The sequence below is a fragment of the Chelonia mydas genome, chromosome 8, assembly GCF_015237465.2.
Source record: "Chelonia mydas isolate rCheMyd1 chromosome 8, rCheMyd1.pri.v2, whole genome shotgun sequence".
Taxonomy (NCBI): Eukaryota; Metazoa; Chordata; order Testudines; family Cheloniidae; genus Chelonia; species Chelonia mydas.
In genome coordinates, this window is record NC_057854.1 from 49,441,482 (window position 1) to 49,468,474 (window position 26,993).

The 26,993-nt window shown below is 51.3% G+C and overlaps 1 protein-coding gene across 1 annotated transcript in view; it reads left to right on the forward strand.

The window, feature by feature from the left end:
• Positions 1 to 352: 352 nt before the first annotated feature.
• PAPPA2 (pappalysin 2) overlaps positions 353 to 26,993 on the forward strand; it is a 175,689-nt gene continuing 149,048 nt past the window's right edge. The window contains exons 1-3 of the mRNA XM_037907043.2: positions 353 to 386; positions 8,090 to 8,986; positions 19,162 to 20,224. Of these exons, the coding sequence (XP_037762971.2) occupies positions 353 to 386; positions 8,090 to 8,986; positions 19,162 to 20,224 (1,994 nt within the window). The remainder of the gene's footprint in view (positions 387 to 8,089; positions 8,987 to 19,161; positions 20,225 to 26,993) is intronic.

The window sequence follows — 26,993 nt, forward strand, 5'->3', positions numbered from 1 at the left end:
ACCCTATCAGTCATATTCCCCTTGGTATCTAGATGCTAAATACAAACTTTAACAAGTTGCATTAGGGGTGTTTTTTCAGATGGACAGCCAAAGGCACTTCTCTTACACAAAGGCCACCCCTGCTAAATTTAAAGGCCCCACTCCAAAGCATCGGAGTGCTAGAGCTTTCTAAAGAAAAGGCTGCTAGAATTTTTTTAACATGGGCAAAACTGTGTGTCCTTCCCTAGCCTCATTCTCTGAAGTAGCTGAGCTGTTTTGGCTGGAATTTTCCAAAAGTATTCCACCTGAGGCAGACACCTGGCATGGAAAATTTCAGCCTAAACCATTAAAGTTTAGCAAAGTTATAAGCAAAATGGCCTTCGAACGGGAAGTCTTAGGCATCCTCAGTAAGAGGCGGTGCTCCCAGCCCCACCTATAGTATGTCTCTTGGTCAGACACTCTGCGTGGGGATGACCCTGCTCCTAACTCCTGACTCATCAGTTGCTATTTTTTTACCTCGGTATGATATGCTATGTGAATGATATGATGCTCTCCCTTCTTGAGATGCAACCTCCATCTCCATTATTTCCAATGTTTGTTTGGGTCATTTACGCAGCTGAGATCTGCTCTGGAGATGAGACCCAGATTAGCCGAATAGTGTAGCTGGGTGAAAAACCCGAGCTGGAAGTCGACTGAATTGTATCTGCTTATACCAGGTTCAAATTTGGCTCCTTGTGTCTATTCTGTATAGTTGCCGCACTTCCTGAGACAACAGAGCAGTTGCTGAGTTTGGGACATCTATTGTGCGTCTTTGAGCTCCACTTTTGTAAGCCACGAGAGAGAGAGAGAGAGAGAGACCAGTTATTGTTCAGTGAAGGATAGATGCTCGTTTCTGAGTTGTTGGTAAGGTAGGATGTCTCGGGATAAATCTATTTTATGGGTTTTCACAGAGATAAGGGAGCTGGTTGGGATTAAATACGAACTGAGCCTGAACCTTTCACATTTCTATTTTGTTGGTCAGTGCAACTATAAACAGGTGTTACACAACTGGCTGAATAGTAGGACATAAGACATCATGGCTACACGTACACATTTGGAGCAATGTTGTGGATTCATCTTTAATTCACAATACCAGCCAGTGCAAAATACTACTCCATCTTGGAAACAACTAAATCCTTAACATCATTCACGGGCAATCTACCTGCTTGGATTTCTGCTGCACTCATGACCAGAGAAGCTGTTCTCTGAGTCTATGTTTTTGGCTGGAGAAATAAGATATTAGGATGGGATTTTCAAAAGCATCTAAGGGTTGCTTTTGAGAAACCCATCTTTAATCACCATATATGGGATAACTATTGTTTCAAAGATTCTGCAAATATTCATTCCAGGTCTAAAAGAAATTCACTCTGCCTGCGTTATTTTTTGTGATTATTCTAGCAAATGGCTTTCTGGTTAGGAATGGTTGTAGAAACAGCAAATGGTAAAAGGCATATTTGTTGAAATCAGTGGGGTTACGCTGAATTACACCAGCTGCGGAGCTGGCCCCATTGATTTAGTTCATTATTTTTCACTGCTATCAAGGTCCAGTATGTTATTCTGCATGTGTGGATTCATGCTAGGGCCAGCAGGGAAATGCTGACGTATAGTGTGAGCAGCTGCCCTTATGGTATCCACAGGCCAACTGGAAGCAGGAAGCCCCAGCAAGCTCCTGAGAAAGCTGCTTCTTGCTAGGCCAAGAGAGCTGGCTTCAGGGGTCCTAATCATTTGAACAGGCTTCTAATCCACTTAGGATAAGAGCTGAATGTCGGGTGGCTTGCTGGACCTATGATTCTTTGCAGGGTCACCCGTCCCTGGTCATGCTTTGCTTTATGTGCTGTGCCCAGTGCATAGACAATGTGAGTGTCTCCTCACCTGAGCTAGGGAGGCCAGCTGCTTAGCTCAATATGTAATGACTCATGCTTTTAGCCCTGGAGGTCCCCAGTTCAATTCCTCATGTCTGCAAAGATGGGGACTGTCACAGAAGTGTGGGCTTGCCTGTTATTCAAACTGTTGGGCCTCAGAAGCTCACAGTGAGCTTTCCCTATCCGGATGATGTATGTAACCCACAGAGGATGCCATCTGTTACATTTCCCCCAGCGAAGGACCCAGGCTCTGTAGCTGAGGACTGTAACAGAATCTGGGTGGGCACATACAGCTGACATGTGGTATACAGCATGATGTGAATCAAAGTTATTCTGCCTTGCACCACAGCTGATTGTTGGATATGCAATGCAAGTATAGGACAATTGGAAAGCAAGACAGCTGAAGTATGTAATCAGACTCTGCAAGTGTTTGTGGAAACTCCTGCAAACATCTATTCTTTGCCATCCAGCAGCCATATGCAAGGAACAGGCCTATTGCATGAAATGTGGTGCAATGTAAGGGGCAGCTTGATGTAAGGCGTTGTTTTGTCAGTCTTCTCAGTCAGCGTCTTTGTGCTGCTGCTGCTGAAGTGGAAGAAACAGCAACATTGATGATATCAAGAGACGCAACCAATATGGAGAAAAAAAAGGGATCTAATTCTCTGTTGCCCTGCACCTTGTGCAGTTGTGCAAGATGCTCCCATTCTGCTTTACTAGCCTTTTTCACCTATTTTGCACTGGTATAAATGACTGCAAAGGAGCAGGATGATGGAGAATCAGGCCCAAGATCTCTCTACCGTATTGCTAGCACTGATCTGTTTGCTAGACTTCATTGCACAGATATGGGTGTCTGCGTTCTCATGCATTCGTCACATGTAAAGGCACTTCAGTAATTGTTAATTTCATTTGAAATACGCAGCTTACCTCCATGCATTTTCAAATTATTGAAATGCCAGTGGAGCCATGAAAACTGGCCACGCTTGTCTTTTATGAATTTATTTTTATGAATGTTTTCACAATACTTTGCACTTATTGTCCATAGAATTTTTTCATCTGAGGATCTCAAAGCACTGCTGCAGATTGTAGGACTCACAACATCCCCTGTTCTGCTGACATCGGTGGGAGTTACTCATACCCTGCACCTGCAGAATAGGGCCCAGGGACCTGGGTCAATATTATTACACCACTGAAACACAAGGGAGCTACGTGAATCATTCAAGGCTACACAGTCGGGACAAAGTCAGGATAAGAATTCAGGAGTCTCAATTCCCAACTAGCAAGAAGCTTGAACTGCAAAATTTTGATCCCAATCTGAATTCTGATCCCTCCCACCCCCACTGCCTTAGTTCCAGATGATTGGATCCGGTGGGAGTCGCTCGGGATCTGTTCTAACCACAGTAGAGACTCCTCTCCTTTGCATTGTCTTCTCTATCTTACCTGCACAGTGGTGAGGGGCAGTGGCTCAGGCATAAACTTACCCATTGTCAGTGGAGAGTGCACTAGAGCTAGCACAAGTTAATATTCAGTGTCTACTGTTGTCAGCTGAGGTTTTGTCTTCATTTCTGCATTCCAATTCCACGCTGTGGGTTCAAGACTCACTCAGGGCTTGACTTCAGCCAACTCACCCAGGGTTTGGCCTCAGCTGTATATCCATGTGCATTACAGGGGTTATTAAAAGTACTGGACAGCTAGGGGGGACCTCTTTCGGTTGAGACATTAAGCCACCAGCCCTTATGCCCGTCTCTGGAGGCCACAGAGTTAAAAGTTAAAAACTCCATGGTACCTTTTGAAATCTGCAGAGGAGAATACTGACAGCTCTGCGAGACATCCTGTTCTGTAACAATGGTAGGTCCGTAGCTGTGTGTGAGCTATTGCTGAACACACGATGGCAGCTGTTTGGTCTACAAAGCCATCCTCGCTGAAGTCAGTTGGTTGGCATGGTGCCAATTTGCACTAGTAATGGATTTGGGTCCTGCTAGCTACCTCACTGTTTTGTAAGGCACTTCACAATATCTTGAAATGATCATGTAAATGTCTGTGTAAAACCAAATGATCTTTTATTCTACTACAATTGCATTAACTCTGCCACGTTCTGGCACCCCCTCAGTACATGTGCAAGCAATTTTATACTAAGGCATAAGATGAGTATATGGAGAAATCACGCTCTGTTCAGTATAGATGACAGAGGCGAGAAGTGGGAACAATAAATCAGTCTTTCCCTGGGAAAGGAGACCCTTCACAGGATTTCTCTTCTTCCAACCCAACACTCGCGGAATAAGATTCCAGTAAATGGTGCTGCAGAAATATTTGTTTCCGGGTGTCATTTTATCAAGCAGGCAGCTAGGACTGCTCCAGATCCTATATATAGACCCTTCATTTTAGTGCATATTTTGGAGACTTTTATTGCTACAGTCTCTGGATCAGTCCCAGACAGGCTGTCCCCAAGGAGTCCAGTTTTGAATCAGAACCTCAGCGATCAGAAACCATTTTAAGGGTCTCTCAGCTGTCGCTTCTGTGGACTCTGAACTTCATGTGGAGTGGTAATCTAGCTAGTTTAGGGTTTTGGGGGGGCATGATGATTATTAATAATAATAATTAATCATACCACTACCACCAGACTAAGATAAACAATCCGGTGGGCTTTGCATTTGTCGAGCTACATTACATCTAGGACTGAACTAAGCTCACACTGATACAAACTGGCACACCCTTTAGACAATAACTGCTGGCAATGGCCCAGTGCATGCTGTAGACAGACCATTTGGCAGACACAAGCAGAAGCCAACAGGTAACATTATATGTCTTGCACTAACAGAAAGCTTTCAAAGGTAGATTTGCAATATTTTGTATTTGTCTGATGACTGGAAATCTCTCTCTCTCTCTCTCGCTCTCTCTTTTATCTAATCTAATTATTTTGTTGGTGATCCTGTTCTATCTTTTTCTTTCTGTCTTTTTTTCCTCCGACTTCATTTCTTTCTTGGTTCCCAGATTCTGATCCATCCTTTTAATTTTCTGTCTCAATATTCTGCCTGTCTTTGTTTGCTTTGTATATGAGTGTGTCCTCCCCTGTTTCTCTGTGAGCTCTAATTCTTCCCCCTATACATTTACCTGCCAGATGAGGCACTTCTTAAGCAGTCCTCAGAGAAGAAATGTGCGGTCTTTCTCCTTTCATCCCTCGAGTTTTCCCATCAGTGATATTCCTCCCCATCCCTTTCACCCCTCCCACCTCTTAAAAAAACGCAGCCAGCTCCTGCTGTGTGTCCTCAAATCCATTCCCTCCAGCTTTGCCGGTTTGAAAGCCGGTACCCTGGAAGGGGCCTCCCAGCTTTTGTTGGCAACCCAGCTCCAGTCTGATCGACACGGATAGTGCTTTGGGGTGAAGGAGGGGGGCGGAGGAAATCCCTTCTCTTTGAGATTGCAAAACAGAACGTGCCCACCTTGAGAGTCGCGCGCTTGTGTGAGGGCGGGACCCGGGTTTTTCATAAACAAATCAAAGACTTCTGAAGTTTTTTGTGTCCCCCCCCCCACTTTAAATGGGTTTCCTTTGGCACATACTGCGTCTTTTCCTCTGGCTCGGCGGGTGGTTTCTATGCATATCTCGCTCCTGTGTGTCTCTTTCGATGCCATTCCCCGCACCCACCCGCGGCTTGTTGTGGAATTAAATAATTAATTGATTGATATGGATTTATTTTGTGGTATCCCCCCCCCCCCATCGAATCCAGCCCACCTTTCCGCACATGTCAAACAGATGGGATCACTGGGAGAGGTCTGGTGCTTGGATCGGTGCGGAGGGAACGGAGCACCCGGGTCTCTCGGCTTTGTAAATTTCACACGTTGGAACTGACCTGAGCGCTCCCCCGCTTGACAAGGGATTTTCTCTCCCCCCATAGGTGAGGGGTGGGATGGAAAGGAGGAGCAGAGGGAAAGAGGGCGGGCAGATCTATGATGTCACAGCAAAAGTTACAAGAGGAGGAACACACAGACATGGTTCAACTTTAAAAATAATTATTACTACTACTACTAAAAAACCTTTGGACTGCCAAGAACGGGCGAGTGGTGAGCTAAGGAATGAGAGAGAGGGGGAGGGGGGCTAAGCTGGAGTCCTGTGCAGATGCTTGTTGAAACCTTATGAATGGATGTTGAACTGCAATGACCCAGCTTGTGCTCCCCAATAACAGGCAAGGACAGTGGAGGTGATGCAAGCTCACTTCACATTTTAAACGGGGGACAAGCCAGCATGTTATTCTTGCTCGTGCAAGGAGTGCTATGAAACCTTCCTTCTGGGAAGGCGGAGGAGCCCGCGATTCTTCCTTGCACCTGGTTCTCTCGCTCCGCTTGTTGTCTCTGCCCTTCTCCCACCCATCCACTTTCCCCAGCACCCAGTTCTCATGGGTTGCATTTTCCGCTTCCGCGTCCCACCTTTCGCCGGCAGCGCCCGTTTCCACCACTAAGGCTCAGCAAGAGGGGAAGGGGGGAGGGGAAGCAGCCCGGAGGGACCAGAGAGCCCGGAGAGTGGGACCAGAGATGGGAGCACTCACAGACCACCAGCCAAGAAGACCCAGAAGACTATCCTCAGCCCCGCTCGCGTACGGATTGCACAATGGTGCCTGCTAAGCTCTGGGACGCGCGTTTTAAGCCTCTCCTGGAGACACCCATTCCACGAAACGAGGTGTTTTATTTCGGGGTGGGCGGACTGGAGATGGGGGGTGGGGTTCGTGTCTAGCAAAGGTAAAGAAACCCTCCAGGCTAAGAAAGGGACATGCTGTCAAAAAAGCTCTCTGTGTGCGACTTCAGCAGAGAAAAGGAGAAGAAGGGGGTTTACATTGATAGCAAAGGGAAGTCACGCGGGTTTGCTACCTGTAGCTCTGGGCAGAAGTAGCGAAGGTGTGGGTGCCTCTGTGCAACAGGGATGGAGTGTGAGAAATCGCCGGTATCTCAGAATAACCACATGGCAAAACAGGGAGAAAGACTCTTTGCCCGTTTATCGCTGTCCCGTGTGAGACCTCCTTGTCAGGTTCCTGGTCTGATCCCTGTTCATTTCATGTGCTGTCCTCTGCATTTCTGTAGCTGATGCTTTAGCAGTGTCTCAGAGGCACTTCCAGTAAGAGAGAGAGATTCTTGCAACCTCAGAACGGTGCTTCCCATAGAATAACTACGGCTGGGCTCTTAGCGGTACATTATTAATAATAATTAATTATTATGATAATTGTACTCACCCTTCCCCCCGCAATTACCCATCCCCAGTAGCATACAGACCACTTTGGCTTTCAAGAGCAAGCGTGAAGAAAACCAGTCGCAAAAAGGCATTGCTTAAATGGAACTGCAAAGTGAGATAGGCGGGGGGGGGGAGGTGCTGCAAGTGTGTTACTTTCGTGTCTCTGAGCAAGAGTTTGGCCGGATCACTCTAGAATGGGGCGGCGGGGGGGGGGGGGGGGAGAGAAGAGATTATTGGTGGATTGTTATTGATTATCTGGGCTGAACAAGAGTGAAAACAAGAGGTGCAGCATCCACCAGTGCCCATGTGAGGAGGTGATGATTTCCAGAAGGGAGGAGGGGACAAGGAGGAGGGAAGGAGGTGGAGTGATGCGCATCGGACATCAATCATCATCATCATTTTAAAATAAAGCAAACAAACAGGGCGAGGGGGAGAGCCAGACTTTCTAGATAAGTGCATCTGATGCGCTGCCCTCGTGTCTTTTCCTTCGCAGGAGCCTGCAAGACCCCAAGAAGGGCGCAGCTCTCTCAGGGACCGCAGAGCCAGACAGTGACTGGGCATCACCTGAAAAGAACGGGGACCGTCTACAGGAAGGGAAGAGCCCCCAAAGGCCAACCCGAGGAAGGAGCTGCAAACAGAGGACAAGCCCCGTTGATGGAAGTTAAGCACTAGCTTGCATTGCATGCTTCCAACTCCTCTGTGGAGAGGGGGAGGCTATTGATCGTGATTGTAGGTGCCCCTCGGTCACCCTGAGGGTGATCCCAAGACCAACCCGAGGGGAGCGGGAAGAGAGAACAAGGAACGCCTTGCAAAGGGAAGGCGAGGGGAAAGGAGCAGAGACAGGCTCTGCCCGGAAAGATGCTGAAGGGAAGTTTGTGAAGTGAACCTGAGAAGGGATGCGCAAGCCGGAGAGCCATGTGGGAACATGACCAGGCGCTCATTTGCTAGCAGCAGCTGTCCAACACACCAAACCTGAGCGGTGTGTCCTGAGCAGGCAGTGGAAAGGAGAGACCCAGGCAAAGGCAGAGAGCAGAGCAGGGACTCCAGCAGATCAGTGGGCAAGGGCAGAGAGCCACCTGGGCTTGGATCCCAACGGGGAGAGACGATTCCCTGACCCCGCTGGGTGAAGCGCACTGCGCAGGAGATCAGGCGGCGCCACGTGTATTAATTAAAAGCCCGGGTATTTCTCTGCTTGCCCCGTCCACCTGCCCAGTTGGCTCAAGGTCCTGGGTGCGCAGGAGCATGCTGCTGGCAACACCCCTGCTCCTAGCGACCTGGGTGCTCAGCGCTGTTGACTCTGACCCAGCCTGGAGACACCCCCGGTCGCTGGCGCTGAAGAGGGACCGGAACCAGGGCTCCCTGGAGGGGGAACCATGCTGGCTAGGGACCAAGCTCCTGCGAGCCAGGGCCATCCCGCAGCACCACCCCCATGCGCTCTACCCGGGCAGAGGCGCGCAAAGCCCGGGCGCACAGCTCCGCGGAGAGGGGGCGCGCAGCGTAGGCGCCCCAGAGTCTCTCAGCAGCACCGGGTCCACGGGCCAAGACGCCGCGGCGTGGAGTCCCGGGGAAGGCCCGGGGCTGGAGCGGCTCCGGTACCGCAGGAGCGCGGAGCCCAGCAGCGTGGAGGACACGTGGGAAGAGCCCGATGACTTGCACCAGCGCGCACGCCCCAGGGCTAGGCCCCGCCAGCTCTCCCGGCGGCGCAGCGGCTCGGGCTGGGGAGGGCCAAGCTCTCCCCCTCCAGGCGGCCTCTCTGCCCTCTACTTCTCCGGGAGCCGGGAGCAGCTGCTGGTGCGGCCCGAGGTCCTGCCCGAGGTCCCCAGGGGCGAGTTCACCATCGAGGTCTGGGTGAAGCCGGAGGGAGGACAAAGCAACCCGGCCATCATAGCAGGTGAGGTGACCCGGTGCCAGCGCAGCGCCCTGCTGGGGGAGTGGGGTGTGTGCCAGCCTGCGGCCGATGGCGGTCAAACCCCACAGAGTGCGCGAGGGAGAGCTGCCTGCTCAGCGTACGCTCCCATATACCAGTGGGGAAAGGTCTCTCCTGGAGCAGTGCTGCCTGGGAGGCAAAGTGCCAGCCCCAGGCAGAGATGTGTAAAGCCAGGGATGGGCTAGAACTAGGCTCCCTTGGATCTGAAACCCCAGCACCGTAGGGAGAAGAGTGGGCCAGATGAATAGACTCCATTTAGGTCCAACTGTAGAGCTGGGCCCAGAGTGACATGGTTAATGAATCCATCTCTTCAAACCGGGTACCCCTGGGCTGCCCCTTGGTAACCTCTCCCCCAGCCGCAAACTGGGCTTGTGCATCCAGAGCATGCAGGTGCTGGGCGGATTAAGATGTAGCAGGTGAAGAGGCATCCAACTGTGTGAGCCAAGCCATGCCGGTCATAAAACACAATCCTGACTGTCTGATCCAGAGCCAGCAGAATTTTCCAGCAGAATCCCTCAAAGCTCCTACCACCTGATGCTAAAGGTGCAGAGTTTAGACTTAGTTCAAATTGGCACCTCTGGACCTGATTCCCCATTGCCCTGCAATTTGTGCAAAGCGGGTTTAGCTCACCTACCATTCTGATTCGGCAGCGCTTTACACCCATTTTGCACCAGTGTAAATGGCTACACAGGGTGCGGGGCTATGGGGAGGTGGCCCCAACCTTTTTCAGACTCTGAGATTTAGCGCCAGACAGCAACTCTGTGTGGTCTGGGAGTTTCCCTGGAGGAGACCCCTGGGGAAATACATATCTGAGAATTGCTTAACCTGCTGCTGGCACCAGTACTGAATAGAAAACAGCATCTGGGACTGATCAGTGGAGGTATGTCCTTATGGGATAAACACCTGGCAGCTACGAGCTGGATGGTGTGATACCTTGAAATGGGAAACAACGTTATTAATCTTTCCCATCAAGGAGTCATTGGGAACATGTGGACCTGACATGCCCCTCAGGTATCTGAAGTCTGTCCCTAATCTCAAATGATTGGTCAACCCAAAAGGTTTGGAGTTCAGATTCAGTTCCAATAAGTGCCTAAAAGGTTGGATGCATCTCTAAACCTTGCAGGAACTACGCAAACCTCTTGGGTCTGCAACATTGGTTGAGAAATCTCAAGTCCCTCAGGAGATTTGGTGACTTCTCACTTCCAGTCAGTCTAGAAACACTGTGAGGCAAACCTTCCTCCTGGCGTTCTGGAAATTCCAGACCTGAATGGGGGCTGAAAAGAGGAGGGGCACAGGGGAAATGGAAGGATAATGTTTGGGAAAATTAATCAAACTGGGTGGTTGTGTGTGGTGTTTTTTGTTTGTTTGTTTTTTTGAGCCTCTAAGCAGTTTTGGGTGAAGGTTGGGATCAATTCCTCTTGTAGCCAAACTGGTCCACTTGTCCCTATTAAGTTCAGACCAAGTTGACCTCTCTCCCATACTCATCTGGTCTTATAACTATCGCCATTACTGAAAAAATTACTGCCATTTAGGAACATTTGAAGAATAATATGTACGTGCAGGAAATGAACCTCACGTAATTTCCACCTCTCTGTGCTGCTATGTTTTGTCTGAGCTGTGGCAGGTAACAGCTTGACGGTGACACCTTGGGTTAATTGAACCCAGTCACTGGCCATTGCAGAGAGATCCCCCGAGTGAAATACCCATATGCTATCATTAGAGATGTGTCTGAAACAACCTCCCCATAGCCCCAAATACCACTCGGCTTTGGGGAAATTCAGACCGAAGTCTAGACCAGATTCAAACTATTAACTAGTTTCTATGTTTCCTTTCATCAGCTGGTTCTGGGCTAGGCGAAGCAAGGACAAGTGAAAAGATTCTTTGGGGGCATATCTTGAGCTCACAGGGTTCCTTTTAAAATCCCCACTGCATCCCGCTGCTATTCTGCAGGCTTGCGCGGGGGTGGGGGTTCCCATTCTTCCCAGTTGAGTTAGCCACTGCTGTTCTCCCACATTCCCAGCCTTACTTGGCAGGGCTCCCGTGTTTAGTTCCCTTCAGCAGAACATAGCAGTGAAGTTCCTCCTGGTTTTTGTCCAAGGAACCCCCTGGGAGATCTGGCTGCAGGGAATACATGCCTGCTGGCCACAGGGTGGCACTATTGCCATGCACAAAGGTAGCCAGACCAGTCTGGTTAGGACCACAGGAATCATAAGGACAGGGCGAGCTCCCCAGCCTGCACCTGTTTAGAAATATATCTTCTCTCCGGGCCTTGCTCACTGGCTAGAGAGAGGTGTTTTGGGAGGAAAGAGAGGAGAAGAGCTTTGCAGCGGGAGCATGGCTGATAAACTTTTAAGGAGTCTTTTTTCCACCGGCCATTAGTGAATTTAGTGCTTGGGAAAGATGCTGATCCACCCGCCCTGGAGACGACAAGGCCTTTATTTTGCAACAGAGCAGGTACAGCACAAGTGACAGCAGCTAGGCCAGGCTTCCCTCAACTCGCCCCAGCACCTTGTCTCTGTCCTGCTCTTGAGTGAGCCCTTCTAGCAGGGTAAGGGAGTTCAGTCTCCATGGCGCGATGTATTCTGGGCCTCTCTGCTGAGGCTGCATTTGTACTATAGACACTTGTCCACTGTGAACTAGGCCACCAAATCTGTTCTTAAAGGCCATGAAACAGCTGTGAGATGGTGCTGGGCTTGGCTCAGGTGGATCAGGAGATCAGAACTTGGAATGAAAGCATGAGAGCTGGCTCTGTATGGCAGGTTGGTGAGGAGAGGCTCACAGACCTGCTTAGAGAAGGAGCCACCCTCTGAGGTCAGGGCGGTGCTGTGGGTGGGGTTTGATATTAGATAGGCCGGTCAAGATTTGTGTCTCGCTTGGTATAGGCCAAAGGTGGGAATGGCGGCAAAAGAGTTTACAAGTTGTGGGCGTTCAGTTATGGGTGTGTAGAAGACTTTTCTGCTTCTTCTCTTCCTGTTTGATCTTGTGTATGTTCATCCCCTCCCTGCAGCCCACTGTGAGCGTTTATGGGTGGTCTCCCTCATCTGCCCTAACGCTCTTCTGTAACCCCATCTTAGCTCAGAAGGCTTCCCTCCTCCAACGGAAACTCCACTTAACCTCAAGGGAAAGTAGCTGGAATGTCTTTTTTTCCACTAGGCTGGCAAGTGCTTGCCATAGCAGCAGGAGCTCCCTGGGTCTCCGAAGCGGCGGCTGCGTCTTTGCTGCGGTAGCAGCCGCAGGTGCTGGGTGAGAGGCGAGGAGGAAAAAAGAGATGAGCAGCACAAAAGGAAACAGAAACATGGTGTTAATTGTGCTGCCCGCTGGCCCTCTGAGGGGTTCCATGCCCTCCCCACTCTGTTCGCAGATACACCAGCCGGGCAGCTGTTTGGCTCTGGCTCTCTGGCCTGAAGGTGTTGGGTTTGGCCTGCCCGGCTAGCCAGATTTTCAAGGGGCTGGGAGATAGAGAGGGAGAACTGTCCATGACGACTGGCACCGACGTTAGTCACTAGCTCCAGGGTTCTAGGGCTTGAGTCAGCCGAACGCTATTCTCCCTTTCCACCCCAGCTCCGAGCCACTGCCTGATTGGCTCCCTCTGTCCACAGCTGGGAGCTCTGTCTGCATGTGGGAGGAGCAGTTTCCTGGGCACAGGTGGCACTGCCTGTGCTTTCATGCATGTTGAGCTTACGCCAATTCTTGGTCTCTTCAGTGTTTCCTCCCCACCCCCATCAGTGCAGGAGCCTGAGGACGGGACTGTCATAGTGTCCCAGGGTGCCTGTGGTGTTGTCAGGGGTTCTCCCTACCCGAAGATGTTATAGGCGGAGGAAGATAACAGAACTGGATCCCTCACATTGTCTTTGTTACCTGCTAAGTGTGGTCACCCGGGCTTAGTCATCCTAGGCCTGAGCCTCCCTGTAGCTTGTCTTTCTGGCATCTCCACACCCTCAGAACTCTCCCCTCTCAGCTGATTCTGCTGCACCAGGGATTGTTCCTTTGTCAGCGTGTCCTGGGCTTTGGCTTCCCTGTGATTCTCCCCATGCATCCCGCCAGCATGGCCCACCTGGGCTGAGTCATTACTCCATTGCTACCCCTCTCGCTTTGCTACCAGTCTGTGTTAGGGAGTAGCTGGCTGTGCCTCTTCATGGCCCAGGGGATTGGTTTCCCATGACCTGTGTGTTTTCTCAACTCCTCCCCTTCTCCTGCAGAAGGCATCACAGTGTGGTGGATAGGGCACCACTGTGTGTCTTAAGGAACATCATTTGCCCTTTATGTGCCTCAGTTTCCCCATCTGTAAAAGGGGACTAATAAGGTTCAGCTCCCTTATAAAGCATGTGGAGATCCAGAGATAAATGGCTATTATTTGTATTATTACTTGATTTCCTTTTCCTTTTCCTTTTCTTTTTCTTTTCTTTCACCCCTCAGGTTGGCTTTGGCTTCTATCCACATTCTCTTTCACCCACCTCTCCCACCTCACCCTCATTCTGCTTCCATGACACACTTCAAGACTCTTCTGTGGCCCCCTTCAAACTTCTCTCCCTCTTTCCACCTTCTAATTCCCCCTCTGCCCACTCCCTTCCACCTTGCGGCTCCCTGCTAAAGTTGCTCTACTCCCCTACGTCTTTGTTCCATGCTGACACCACTCACCCATGGCTGGGGTGGGGAGGGAGCACTTTCTGGACCCCTGAGAGGGGCTTGTCCACATCAGTGCTCACTGCCAGCAAAGATGTGTGGAAGGTCCACCCACTATCACTTGCTGTTCTGATCTGGTTTCTTTCATGAGGTGTCACTCAACATCCTGCGTATTGACTCTTCACTGTCCCCATGAACACTTCTCCCAACCACCCTTCCTCTGCTCAGATGTTTGCTACATTCTAACTTTTGCAGCTGGAAAAGATTCCACCATTGCATTTGAATTCTGGTTGCTCATCTTCCCTGATCCACCTGAAACCCAGCGTGCCTGCCAGCTCTCCCTGCCTTACCCAGCCCTCTGTGCTCCCTAACTAACATCCCATCTACATCCACCTTTCATTAGCAAGTGCTATTCTCTGCCCGTTGAGGCATTCAGGCTTTTCTCCAATCCAGAGTACCTTTCTCTAAGAGTTGAAGATGCCTTGTTCCTTGCATCTGAGCATGGATCCTGCTCTCTCCCCATTGCTGCTCTTGAGGCTATTGATTATTCTCTCCCTCTTTTGCAGCATCCCCAGCACTCTGCTCTCTTGGCTGGGCTCTATTTTCCTGCCTTCCCAGGACGTTACTACTTCACCTCATCCCTTCCATTGTGGAATGGCCCAATACACATGCCTTGTCCTAGTTCCTGTCTCCTCTGGGACACATGTCTAGCATTAGCCCGGGTTATCAGTTATGTGAATAGCAGCTTCTGTTCTCTGTTCCCCTTTTCTCCCCTCTCTTCTTGTCTTAGTTACATCACAACAGGCAGCTGCTGTGGATTATTTTCTAAGCTGTAATTCTCCATGTCATCGCCTCCAAAACTTGGGTCAGAATTCCTCTTTAACTTGGCCCTGCCTTTGCTGAAATCTTTGAAGGTCAGGTGCAAGGGCAGAGCTGCTGGCCTGGATTATCAAGAGGTATTATAGGTTGGGATTGAAGTGCAGTGGTGCCGTGCCTGGTCTTAGCATGGCAGCGGGTGACCTGTACATGCAAGGAACATCCATGCTAATATCATATATGAGAGGTATTAGCAGCCTTTGGCATAGCTGACCACAAGGCTGGATTGTTTATGAGATCTGGCAGGAATTAGTGGAGTCATCTTAACCTGGTTCTGCTTGTTTTCCTTGGACATATTCCAAAGGGTCAGGATGAGTGGCTACTCCTCCTCCTCCACATCTTTTTGCACAGGCCTCTCTGAAATAGAGAAGACCACAGAACGCCCAGCTACGACTTCCCCAGGGAACATAAGCAAGAGGAAAACCATGACGGCTGTGGAGGGATAGAAAGTATGAGCTTTCCAGATCACTGTTGCTCCTTCGTTTGTGTACATAATGTCTAGATACCATGGTGATGGCCAGGTTGGACATGCAATAGGCAGAAAGGCAGGACTGGAATGACAGAGGGTGCTGTGAACTTGAGACACATTGGTCTGTGTGTAGAGAAGCTTGTACCATTTTGGTTGTAAGTAAGTCTCAGGCCAGGTCTACAAACCAGTTTAGTTGAGCCAATGCACCCTTGCATGTGGACTCTCTTAAATCAGTTTAAACCTGGCTTGTATTGATTTGGCCTGCACTTGCAAGTTACAGGTAATTGACAGGCGAAAGGGAACTTGATTCAAGCCAGATTTAAGGCAATATAAGCCTGTCAGCACAGGTTTATGCCAGTTTAACTAAGGGCTTGTCTACACACAAACCACTACAGCGGCATCACTGCAGCTGTGTCACTGTAGCGCTTCAGTGAAGATGCTACCTCCCGTTGGTGTAGGTAATCCACCTCCCCTGAGAGGCCACAGCTAGGTTGACGGGAGAATTCTCCTGTCAACCTAGCGCTGTCTACACCTGGGGTTAGGTTTGTTTAACTGAATTGCTCAGGGAGTAATACTGACCTAGTTTCCTAGTATAGACCTAGTATAGTTTCCTAGTATAGCAATTTGCTTTCTGGGTCGGCTAAGGGCTTGGGAACATGGGCGGCCTGTGAACCGCATGTTTGAGGAGGCTAGACCCCAGCTTTGCCCCTTCTGCCAGAGGCCCCACCCTTCTGCCCCCCTTCCCTGCCGGAGCCCTGTGCTCCCCGCCCTGGCCGGAGGAGCCCAGGCCCAGCCACCCCAAGTCCCAGCCTGCCAGCCCATCCACCCTAGCTCCAGCCCCAGTATAAACTTGATCTGTTTCTAAACTGATTTAAAGTAATCCAGGGCAACGTCTGTGTGTAGACAAGACCTTAGCAAAATGGGAGCCATTCTGTAGTACAGGAGCAGAGAGAGATGCATTGAGGCAGGAGACTGAGAAGAGGGGGCTCTGAAAGTGTCACAGGTGTAGACAGAGGGCAGACTCAGGAGCAGTATTGGAGCACAGGACATCCTGGAGTTGTGAGCAAGAGGAAAGGGTATGCGTGTGAGAGGCATGTGTATAACGCACTGCAGGTACACTTAGCAGTGTCTGACATCTCTGCGTGGGAGCCACCACATCTGGCAATGATGTGTCTCGATGGTGAACGGGAGGGCAAGGGGTTCTGAGAAGCAGAGAGAGGAGTGGTGTTGAAGAATTATCATGAACTCTCCCTTCAAGGCGGGATCCCCAGACAGGGGTTGGAGGGCTCAGTTGCTTTTCTGTTTGCTGGGTTTCTAGATGGTTTGAATTCCATTTTGCTGCTGTGAGCTGTTGGGCTTAGATGAGGGCCAAGATTTTAAAAAGGGAGCCGTGATTCTGGGTGCCTCAGATTTCGTGCGCCCAGTTAGAGACCCTTGAAAAGGGGTCTGGGGCAGAGCATCCACTCTCTTGAAAGGTATTTCAAATTGGCCACCCAAACGTTGATGCCCTCCAAGACCCCAGTCACTTTGGAAAATCTCGGTCAAACTTGTCTACGTGAGAAAGTGGTGCTGGCTTAATTTGAAGATGTGATTTAAAAAAAAAAGATTTAGTTAAATTGGTGCAAAGGGTTGTGTGGACACACTGATGTCAGCATAAACCAGGCTAATTACAGTTTAGCTCAAGTCAGTTAACACTGTCATACTCCAGTGATGGACAGCAGTATAAAACCCTAAATTAGACAGACTAGGAATTGGTTTAAGCCAAACTGACTTTGGCTTGCTTTATACAGAACTGAATGTGTCCACACAGGGCTTTGCACCACTTTGGCTAAATCTCTTTAAACACTGATTGATGGCCCTGTCTGCAGGAGAAAGTTGCACCAGTTTAACTTAAGCTGGTTTTGAAACACAAAGGGTAACGTTTTCAAAATGCTGAAGAGCCAGCTATTTGAAGGTATTTAGGCTCCTAGCTGGATTTTTCCAGGCATTTATTGATTTCAGTGACTGTTAGGAGCCTATTGGCTTTTAAAAATGTCATTAGGCATGTACATACCCTTAAAGATCTGGCCCTGAGTAACTTAGGGTTAGGTTGGTTTAAGGCCCATTTCCAGAAGTGACATACATCCTTAGGAGGCTGTTTCAATGCCAGCCAATGGGATTTAGCTGCCTCGGTCACTTAGGCACTTTTGAAAATTGCCCCTCTCCCCCAAATGCATGTAAGGGTGGGTGCAAAGAGACCTGAGGCCAAACCCACCGCTAGTGCAAACCCACTGAAAATTAATTATACCTGAGAAAAATATGGGAGACTTGGAGACTCACCTGCCCTTCCCGGCTAGCTGTCCTCTAGCTGGGCTGAGGTGCATTGCTGCGGCATACAGGTGGCTTGCATCACACCTGTCTGTGCTGTACCAGGTCTGGGGAGGGGGAATGAGTCCTTCCTTTCCCTCTCTGACCCTCGCCCACCCATGCTGAGTGCATGACTGAGAAGAAAACTAGAGCGTGAAGCAAAGCTGTAAATCTGTCTTGAAGCTGTTAGGGAAACAATTCCTGGAGGAGTCTATTTTGCTTGGGGTTGCCGTGTTCTAATTCTTAAAAGCTTTGGCCTGCAGATAAAAAGCTTAGCATCTAATCCCATCCCAGCGGAACACTGTACGGAGAGCTGCTCAAAAACACCTCGCTTGCTTCAGACTCGCGCTCTCGCCTCTCACGCTTTCTCCTTCCCTGCCTTCTCCCCCTTCCCTCTCTTCCTCCCTTTGCTTACTCTCTGTCCTGTTCTCCCATCAGTCCCTCCCCTCCCCTAGCTGTCCCTCCACCTGCTAATTGCTTCTGCAGACAGCAGTGGCACCCGGCAGAGCACCCGGCGGCCTGTTCTCTTGACTCAGATCAGGTTAATTTATGCTTGTGTTTTCAATCTGGCCAAGATTCCCCTTCCCTGCCCCTTCCCCCAACAGAAAAACAGATGACATGTGTTTTGAGTTATTGCTTCTGGTGTTGCTCTCCTGACTGCGCCGCTGCTTCAGATACCTCCTCCCTCCCCCGAGAGACAGCAATGCTTTCTGGGTCGGCTAAGGGCTTGGGAACATGGGCGGCCTGTGAACCGCATGTTTGAGGAGGCTAGACCCCGGCTTTGCCCCTTCTGCCAGAGGCCCCACCCTTCTGCCCCCCTTCCCTGCCGGAGCCCTGTGCTCCCCACCATGGCCGGAGGAGCCCAGCCCCAGCCACCCCAAGTCCCAGCCTGCCAGCCCATCCACCCTAGCTCCAGCCCCAGTCCTCTCCAGCTTTGGGGGAGAGGTTGAGCAAGGGCAGGAAGAGGAGCCGCGTGGGCAGGGCCTCAGAGCGGAGCATGGGTGGGGCCACGCCTGGCTATCTGGGGAGGCTTAGCCTCCCTTGGCCTATGACGCCCATGCCTGGGAAGCGCCAGAGGATTCCACTGGTGGAAGGTTCTCTAGCCGACATGGTGGCGTGGGTTCCTGCTGCGTGTCTTGCCAGTGGCAGCTGTGAATTTCAAGGAAATGCAAAGCGTGCTTAGGCCATTGCGTTAGTGGACCAGCTAGGCAGTGTCTCCCGGGAAGTGCCCGCCAGGCCCAGCTGTGGTGAGCAGGGCCCACAGTGCTCTGTCAACAAAAGTTCTGACTCTAGTGGCAGCAGCTCTGTGACGGGGCCCGGTGTGGGTGCTTGTACTCATCCAGGGCCTCGTATCAAGGAAGCGTAGCGCGTGGCCCTTGGAAGCACTCTCCAAGGGCATGTGTCATGCACGGGTGGTTGGGGAGAGCATGTGTAGGCCTTGAGAAAGGGCCTGCATTAGCCATGAGCTCACCCGCCCTCTGCGAGATGTGGGCTGTGAGGGCAGTTGGGCAGGAGAGGGAGAAATCTCCAGGAGGACGCTGTGGAATGGCTGCAGCCTCGGGACAGGGCACCAGGACATGGAGACCTCTGGTTCCCATAGCAGGCCCCAGAGCATCCTTTAGCTCAGCGGCAGAGTGAGGATTTAAGAGGTTCTGCCAGGTTCCACCAGACCCTCCTCCCCCTCCCTCTGAACCTGTGGGGCACAGCAGCAGGAGTCCCAGCTCTCCTGTCACTTGGCCGGGCTGCTTTCCCGTCACAGGCTCTCCTGTCCCTCACTTTACGTTTCATGAGTCCCTTCTCTGCTCTCTCCTTCTGCCCCCTGCAGGTGTGTTTGACAATTGCTCCCACATGGCCAGCGACAAGGGCTGGGCGCTGGGCATTCGCACGCTGCAGCACCCAGGGAAGAAGGATGCCCGCTTCTTCTTCTCGCTCAGGACAGACCGGATGAGGAGAGCCACCGTGGTGTCTGGCTACCGCCGCTATCAGCTCAACACCTGGACTCACGTGGCCGCCACGTACGACGGGCAGTGGATGACGCTCTACCTGGACGGGGTGCGGGTCAGCAACAGCAACTGGCAGGCCGGCGCCCTGCATAGTCCCTTCATGGCCTCCTGCCGCAGCTTGATCCTGGGAGGGGACAGCTCCGAGGACGGGCACAACTTCCGCGGGCACCTGGCGTCACTGGCACTCTGGAGCGTGGCTCTGCCCCAGGCCAGGCTGCAGCGTGGCTTCTTACAGAAGAGCGAGAGTGGGGAGGCTGCCATGGTGCTTGGGGCCGGCTTCGCCCACCTGGAGGAGCAGTGGGTGGCCTTCAAGGACGGGGGTTACCCGCTGCTCGAGTTCCTCCATGCGCCAGAGCCTGAGCTGCTGTCTCCCCTGGCGCCCCCGGCCTGCGGGCAAACAGCCTGCGACAACGTGGAGCTGATCTCCCGCTACAACGGGCACTGGCCGCTGCGCAGCGAGAAGGTGGTGCGGTATCGGGTGGTCAACGTCCACGACGACCAGGGGCTCCACCCCACTGTCAGCCGGGAGCAGGTGGCACGCCAGCACCAGGCCCTGAGCGAGGCCTTTGCCCGCTACAACATCAGCTGGCAGCTGAGCCTGCACGAGGTGCACAACTCCTCCCTGCGCCACCGCACCATCCTGGTCAACTGCGAGCCCAGCAAGATTGGCAACGACCACTGCGACCCTGAGTGCGAGCACCCACTGACTGGCTACGATGGGGGCGACTGCCGCCTGCAGGGGCGCTGCTACTCCTGGAAGAGACGGGACGGTGTCTGCCACATGGAGTGCAACAACATGCTGGACGACTTCGACGATGGGGACTGCTGCGACCCCGAGGTAGCTGACGTCCGGAGGACCTGCTTCGACCCAGACTCACCCCAAAGGTAGGCAAGGGCATGGGGAGGCTCAGGGGCAGTGTAGGCTCCCACACAGCTCTACCAGGGCACCTGTGTGCACGCAAGGCAATACTCTGCTAGTCCAGTGCTAGGCTCCCCATACACACGGCTCTGCTAGCGCACCTCTGTCCAGACTGCCAATACCCCCTGCTGTTCCATTCTCATGTCCACATCTTCTGGTGCACCTGAGCCGTGACCTGTAGCTCCACCATTGCAGTCCTGACACAACCCCTTCTTCCACACACTTCTCCAGAGCCAGTGCTAGCGCATGGGGGGCCTTAGCAGGAATAGCCGCGCCCCCCACAATACTAAAACAGGCAAGTTCTTATAATCAAAAGCAAATAGGGGGCCCCATTGCGCTACTCAAGGCCCTAAGCAATCACTTAGTCTGCTTATGTCTAGCGCCGGCTTTACATCTCTCTCTCAGCATACTTTAGCCCTTATCTGTAGCCCCTGCTATTCCAGTCCTGGGCCTGTTCTGAGGGGCTCCTGCCATTTTCCAAATTCACAGTGGCTGTTCTTTCAGTGGACAGACATCCAATAGGAACTAGGAAATTCTTTTCATTTTTACATAACTAGGATCTGAGACCAGGTGAGCAGAGACGAAACAAAATTAGCATCAGGCTATAGAACTCATCTGGTTTAAAAATCTCTGAATCAGATTCACCAGTGCCCTCCAGCTATTTGGTGTCACTGCAGTTGAGCCAAGTTCGTTGCTGCTTTGCCATGTCAGGGTGGTACGAAGAAGCCAGAGCGCACCAGTGAATCTGTCCGTTTGTGTCTGTGCGAGTAATTGTGGGATTACAGAGAGCTGGGGTGTGTACTGCAAACACTTCTCCATCAGTACCCTTTCAATGTTGTTAAAAAACCCACACATTCAATAAGCAGAACTATCTCAGTGCAAGATACAAACAAAAATAAAAGATGTGGGGGGAGGGGGATGGCATGCATAAAAAGGAGCTGCAACTCGTCAGGATTTCAGAGCTCTGCAGAAAAGCTGGGAATCACACGAATAAATTCCATAATCTGGAAACATCTGGAGAGATGCCCCTGGAATGCCCTGTCCCACGCTGTAGGGAAGAGAGAGCCCACCTTCTGTGAATCTCAAGGGGCCTCTAAGGGCAGGTTTCCCACCTGCAAACTGTACAAGGTGCCAGTTTTCTTGGCTCAGCCCTAGTGCACCTCTAGCGCCATTGTAACTCTGCCTGCAATGACTCAAGAGAGTGGGTATCAACCTCAGGGCAGATGGTTAGGGACCGGGGCACAAACCCCTAATTCAGAAATAATTCAGAAAATAAGAGACATTTCTATAACAATCAATCTCTGTATGACCTTTAGGGCTAAGTACTGGGGATCTCTTGCTTATACCTAGTAAACTTGCCCCTCAGAGTCCAAGCAGCATAGGGATCCTCAATTCCTTCTGTTTGCGGGTTTTATCCCCCTCCTGCCACACGCACTGAGGTGCAATCTCAGCTGAAGGGAGGAATCCATTTTCATGACTTGTCTTCGTGGGGCGAAGGGCAGAACAACCAATGTCTTTTGTCCTTTTTAACCTCCCCCAATAGTCCATCTGGTGTCGATGGACCTTTCCTGTTGGACAGGATGGAGCACTTTCTATTGGAGACCAGCAGCTCATGCTACTTAATGTCTTGCTCCTGTCCGGTGGTTTACACAATACAACCGCTCCAATTTAACCTTACGGTTATGGGATACAGAGGTTATAAGGGTGATTAATGCAGGTGGCAACGCCCCAGCATCCAATCAAGTCTAAACATTAAACACATTCTTATAATTCCAGTACCCATTTTAACACCACCAACACACAGGTGAGCCAGACTGATCCCAGCTATGCATTTGTCAGTGTTTAGTGGAGACCTGGAGACTTCGGCATGCACTGGCACCTGGTTTTGCCAGCGTCACACCCACCTTGCCTCCGGAAGGAGTCATGCAGACCATCCCCTGCATTTTCATCAGCGGAATGAGGTTTGCTCCCTCTTGTGGAAAAGGCTGTGGGACCCACCCCCAAGCCATGCACATCCCCAGGGATCCACACAGATCCTGGGTACCCATGAGGCCAGGGCTGTCCATGCAGATGTCCCAGGGCCCCATTGCAGCTCTGTGCTCGTGGCAGCCCTCCCCCACCTCTTCCTGGCAGCCCGGCTGTTAAGTTCACCACCATCAATCACACTGTACAAGGTGTCTCTTTCCAGCTGTCTCTGCGGGGCATTCGGTGCTGTGCCAGAGAGGGAGCAGTTGCCATTAATCATTACTGCAGGTTTCATTATTAATTGTTTGCCCTGAGCCAGCAGTGTGCCGAGCATGGTCTGCATTCCCAGAAAGGGGGGTGGGGGTGGGGGCTCCTGGCCCTAAGACACCGCACAGCCCTAGGCTGCATCACCTTCCCCAGGGCCAGGAGAAGCTGGGGTGAAGAAAAAATGAGCATTATCCCAGGAGCCAGCTCACCCAGCCTTGCCCTCTGGGCACGCCCTGCACCACTAAAGGGAGCTGTTGGGTCAGGGGGAGGCAGCTGAGCAGGAACGAGGGAGAACCATGCACAGTGCTAAGGGGCATGGTCCCCCTTTGGCCAAGCGGGCAGGGCAGCAATCCCTAGCCCTCTCATGCTGCACGTGCATCACAGGATCTGCGTACAAGACGGAGCAAACCCCATTCTGCTGAGGAAAACCGGGGTGGGGATGGGTCTCCATAGCTCCTCCTGACCCCTGGACCCATGCTGAGTAGTTCCGTCCTCTGGTGAGGAGCCCTGCTGTCTTTCATGATGACTGTTCCCACAGTGAGGAACTACCCAGTGTAAGTCAGCATATCGGAATCCATCCCCTAGTGAAGATCTCCACGGTAGGATAGCCCAAGGGTCAGATCAGAGCCAAATGCTGGCAGAGTTCTCAAAGGCATGTTTTTGCCCTGAGTTCAGCTCCCAACCAGGCTGGTGTGAGAGGAATTAAAATTAAAAAGAAGAAGAAGAAGGAAAAGTGGCGTTTCTGCTCTGTCTTTGTACGGCAGAACCCAGAGGGTTTGCTTAAACCTGACCTGTGGGCACATTCTGGGCCTAGCAGATCTCAGCGTGAACGGGGAAGCTTGGAGGGAGTCAGTAGCATCTTCAAACAGGGGTGTGGAGTGGGACCCATAATTCAACCTCCACTCCAGGAGTGTGGGAGGGGAGAGAGAGAGCCTGCCCCATTTCAGTACGTTGTGGGCCTGGTTCTCACTGCCCTGCCATTGCTGTTGTCAATTACAGTTGTGCAAAATGGACTTAAAATGCTACCACCATCCACACAGCACACCGCCTCTGCACGGGGTCATTGACTTTGCAAGAGGTGAGACGGTGGAGAACCCGGCCCTCCATCCTTGTATTGATATGACCTATGTTTGCAAAAGTGCCCAGTGGTTTGGGGGGTGGCTATGCTTCTTGAGGCCTGGCTGGAGACACCTGAAAGGGGATATAAGTTATCTGCTCTCTGCAAATCAGGCCCCCTTTGGGTGTCCTAGTTTGGGCACCCAACTCATCAAGTCGCTTTTGAACCTCTTAATTGTATCCATACCGACACTGGCACAGATGGGATCACTGGGGTCGGAGACAAGCCTGCTCATTCCAGACCAACCCCTGTGCACAGAGAGCACTAGGATTCCCTGCTAGAGGAAGGGCACTACCCACTCCCTCCCAAGAGACAGGCAGATGGTGCCGCTGTTGGAGATAGATGTGGCGTTAAGAATCCATGCAGCCTATGTCGCTGGGTGGGTGAAGGGAGGAGACAGGCACTCGCACAGATCTCCTTGAGTCAACAAACAAAACCAGAGCAAAAGCAGCCTGCTTCCTTCCCAAGGTCTCTGTCAGCTGGGAGCTGAGCCCACGGTAGTCCGGGGCCCAGAAGGGGCATGGGCTGCCCAGTTTCATTCCAGCCACCAGGCCTATGCCAAAGGTGCCTGTTGGATTGCGATTGTGAGGACATGGCATGCTTTCTTCAGTGCTTTTTTCTTCACATCGGAGCGAACCTCCTCCTCTCTCTCTGCCTCGGCCTGGCTGGCTTTCTGTTGCATCGGGCGTTCACTGTGATGCTCCTGCGGGAGGGATGTAACAGGTCTCAGTGGCTCTGGAGGGAGGAATCTATCTAAGCGAGTGGAACACAGTGAGTGGAAGTCGCCCGTGGCCAAGGCAAGTAGGTGAAGTAGCAGAACCTGGTGGGAAAAGGTGCAACATGGACTTCTAAGGATCTGCGACTCACCTCCCCACCAGGGGCTGGAGAGCCTGAGGCTGAGCCAGCGCTGATTACGTGCTAAGCCTCACTGCGGAGGTTTTGGGTAACTGAAGATAAAGGGCAGCAAGGAGCTGCAGGGGAGGGGTGGGGGTGTACGTGCTCAGAGGGTCAGCAAGGCTAGGGAAGCCGAGGAAACAGAAAACTGTATGGAGCTGGGATCGACACAGGACTATGTGTTTGTCTGGAATTGAGGAAGGTTTGCGTTTGGTGAGTTTTGATTTGACACCCTCGGGAGAAGGAGGAATGAAGGTGACTGGAACTCACGTGAGTTTTAAATGGGCCCTGCTGAGTGGGAGAAAGAGGTGGCCTGAGGTATACAGGAAGGAGAGAGGGAAGTAGAAATGGGGGAGGACAGGCAGCAAAGGGCTGATGGGTGTGAGATGAGTGAGGGGAAGAGAGACCAGACACTGCTGGCCTTTGGTTTTCCTTCCTACGCTCCTTGAGCATTTTTTGCACTTATTTGGACGGGCTGAGGAAATACTAGGGGAAGATGGAAGAGCCGTCTGTCAAATGGTCACTCTCCCACCCTGGCTACTGTCTGAGTAATACAGCTGGAATTGTGTTAGAGCTCCCTGTCATGAGACATTCCTCCTGCCACTGCAATCACCCAGGTGCCAATAATATTCACTGTGCCGTGTCTCTAGGTCTTTACATTTTTCCAAGTGCTTTCCAAGCACTAATCCGTTTGTGTGAGGCTGTGGCCACTTGGGGTCACCGAAAATCCCCAGGCATTTTTCCCAAGAGCAGGGAAGATAAATCTCATTTCCCAGTTAAATGCCAATGTGGACAATAATGCTGCCAACCGAAATTCCTTTTACAGTTTCACATGGTTCACTTCCTGTTCTTGGCTGCTGTGTAGCATTGCCGTGTGCTGTCCAACAGCGTTCTATCCCCAGAGGTGGCTGCATTTTACTGTGTGTAAGGGGTGGTGGTGAATTGATTCTTGTTATTTATGCATCATTAATGAAGTGCTTTGAGTATTTAAGGAGAAAGGGTCTATCTGAAATAAGAGAGGCCGCATTTTTTGCTGGTATAAATTGGTGCAGTTCCACTGGTGCTTGTCCATTGACTTCAATGTGGACAACAAAATGGCAGATGAAATTCAGTGTCGAAAAGTGCAAAATCATGCACATTAGAAAAAATAATCCAAACTATACATACAAAATCATGGCGTCTAAGTTAGTTTTACCACTCAAGAAAGAGATCTTGGAGTCACTGTGGATAGTTCTCTGAAAATATCTGCTCAATTATCTGCAGCGGCAGTCGAAAAAGCTAACAGAATGTTGGGAGTCATTAGGAAAGGGATAGTTAATAAGACAGAAAATATCATAATACCACTATATAAATCCATGGTATGCCCACACCTTGAATACTGCATGAAGTTCTGGTGGCCCCATCTCAAAAAAGATATACTGGAATTGGAAAAGTACAGAGAAGGATGTGACAGGGTGCATAAACGCCTCACTAGACAGGAGGAGAATAAGGAGCAGCTCTGGACTAAGGAGACTCCGCCCCTCTGCCCTTGCTGAGCATGCTTGGGTTGGAGGTGGGTTTTAAAGCCAGCCAGGCAGCTCAGTTGGGGGCTGGCAAGCCGGGAAGGATGACATTCCCTAGGAACTCCAGGAGAGGACCGGAGCTGAACCTGCTCCGATCCTGGGAGCAGAGGAGTGACAGCACCCAGCGACTGAGACTGGGGCTGGAAGCACAGAAGGCGACGTTCCCCAGGGAAGGACGGTGACCAGATGGGGTGCAGACTGAGGTAGGAAGTGACCCAGGGAAGCTGACTTGAGGCTGACACCAGACAGAGATGGGTGAGCAGCCGAACCGGCCTCCCAGGGCCCTGGGTTGGAACTTGGTGGAGTGGGAGGGCCCGGGTTCCCCTCTCCCTCCCTGCACCACATCCACTAGGTACGTGGTTTTGCTGCCCCGCAAACTGTAGCCACTGGGTGGATTTTCCCCCTTCCCTCCCCACACACTGCACCCATTGGGGTGACTGCTGCTGTAGGTGCTAACCATTAGGCAGGATTCCCTGCTCCCCAATCACAAAGGGTAATAAAAATGATTAGGGGTATGGAACAGCTTCCATATGGAGGAGAGATTAAAAAGTCTGGGGCTGTTCATCTTAGATAACATATGACGCAGGAGGGATATATGACAGAGGTCTATAAATTCATGAGTAATATGGAGAAAGCAAATTGGGAAGTGTTATTTACCCCTTCACATAACACAAGAACCAGGGTCATCCATGAAATTAATCAGCAATAGGTTTACAACAAACACACAGTCAACCTGTGGAACTTGTTGCCAGGGATGTTGTGAGGGCCAAAAGTATAACTGGATTCAAAAAGGAATTAAATGAGTTCATGGAGGATAGGTCCATCAATGGCTATTAGCCAAGATGGTCAGGGACACAACCCTACGCTCTGGGTGTCCCTAAACCTCCAATTTACAGCGGATAATGGACATGAGGGGATGGCTCACTCGAT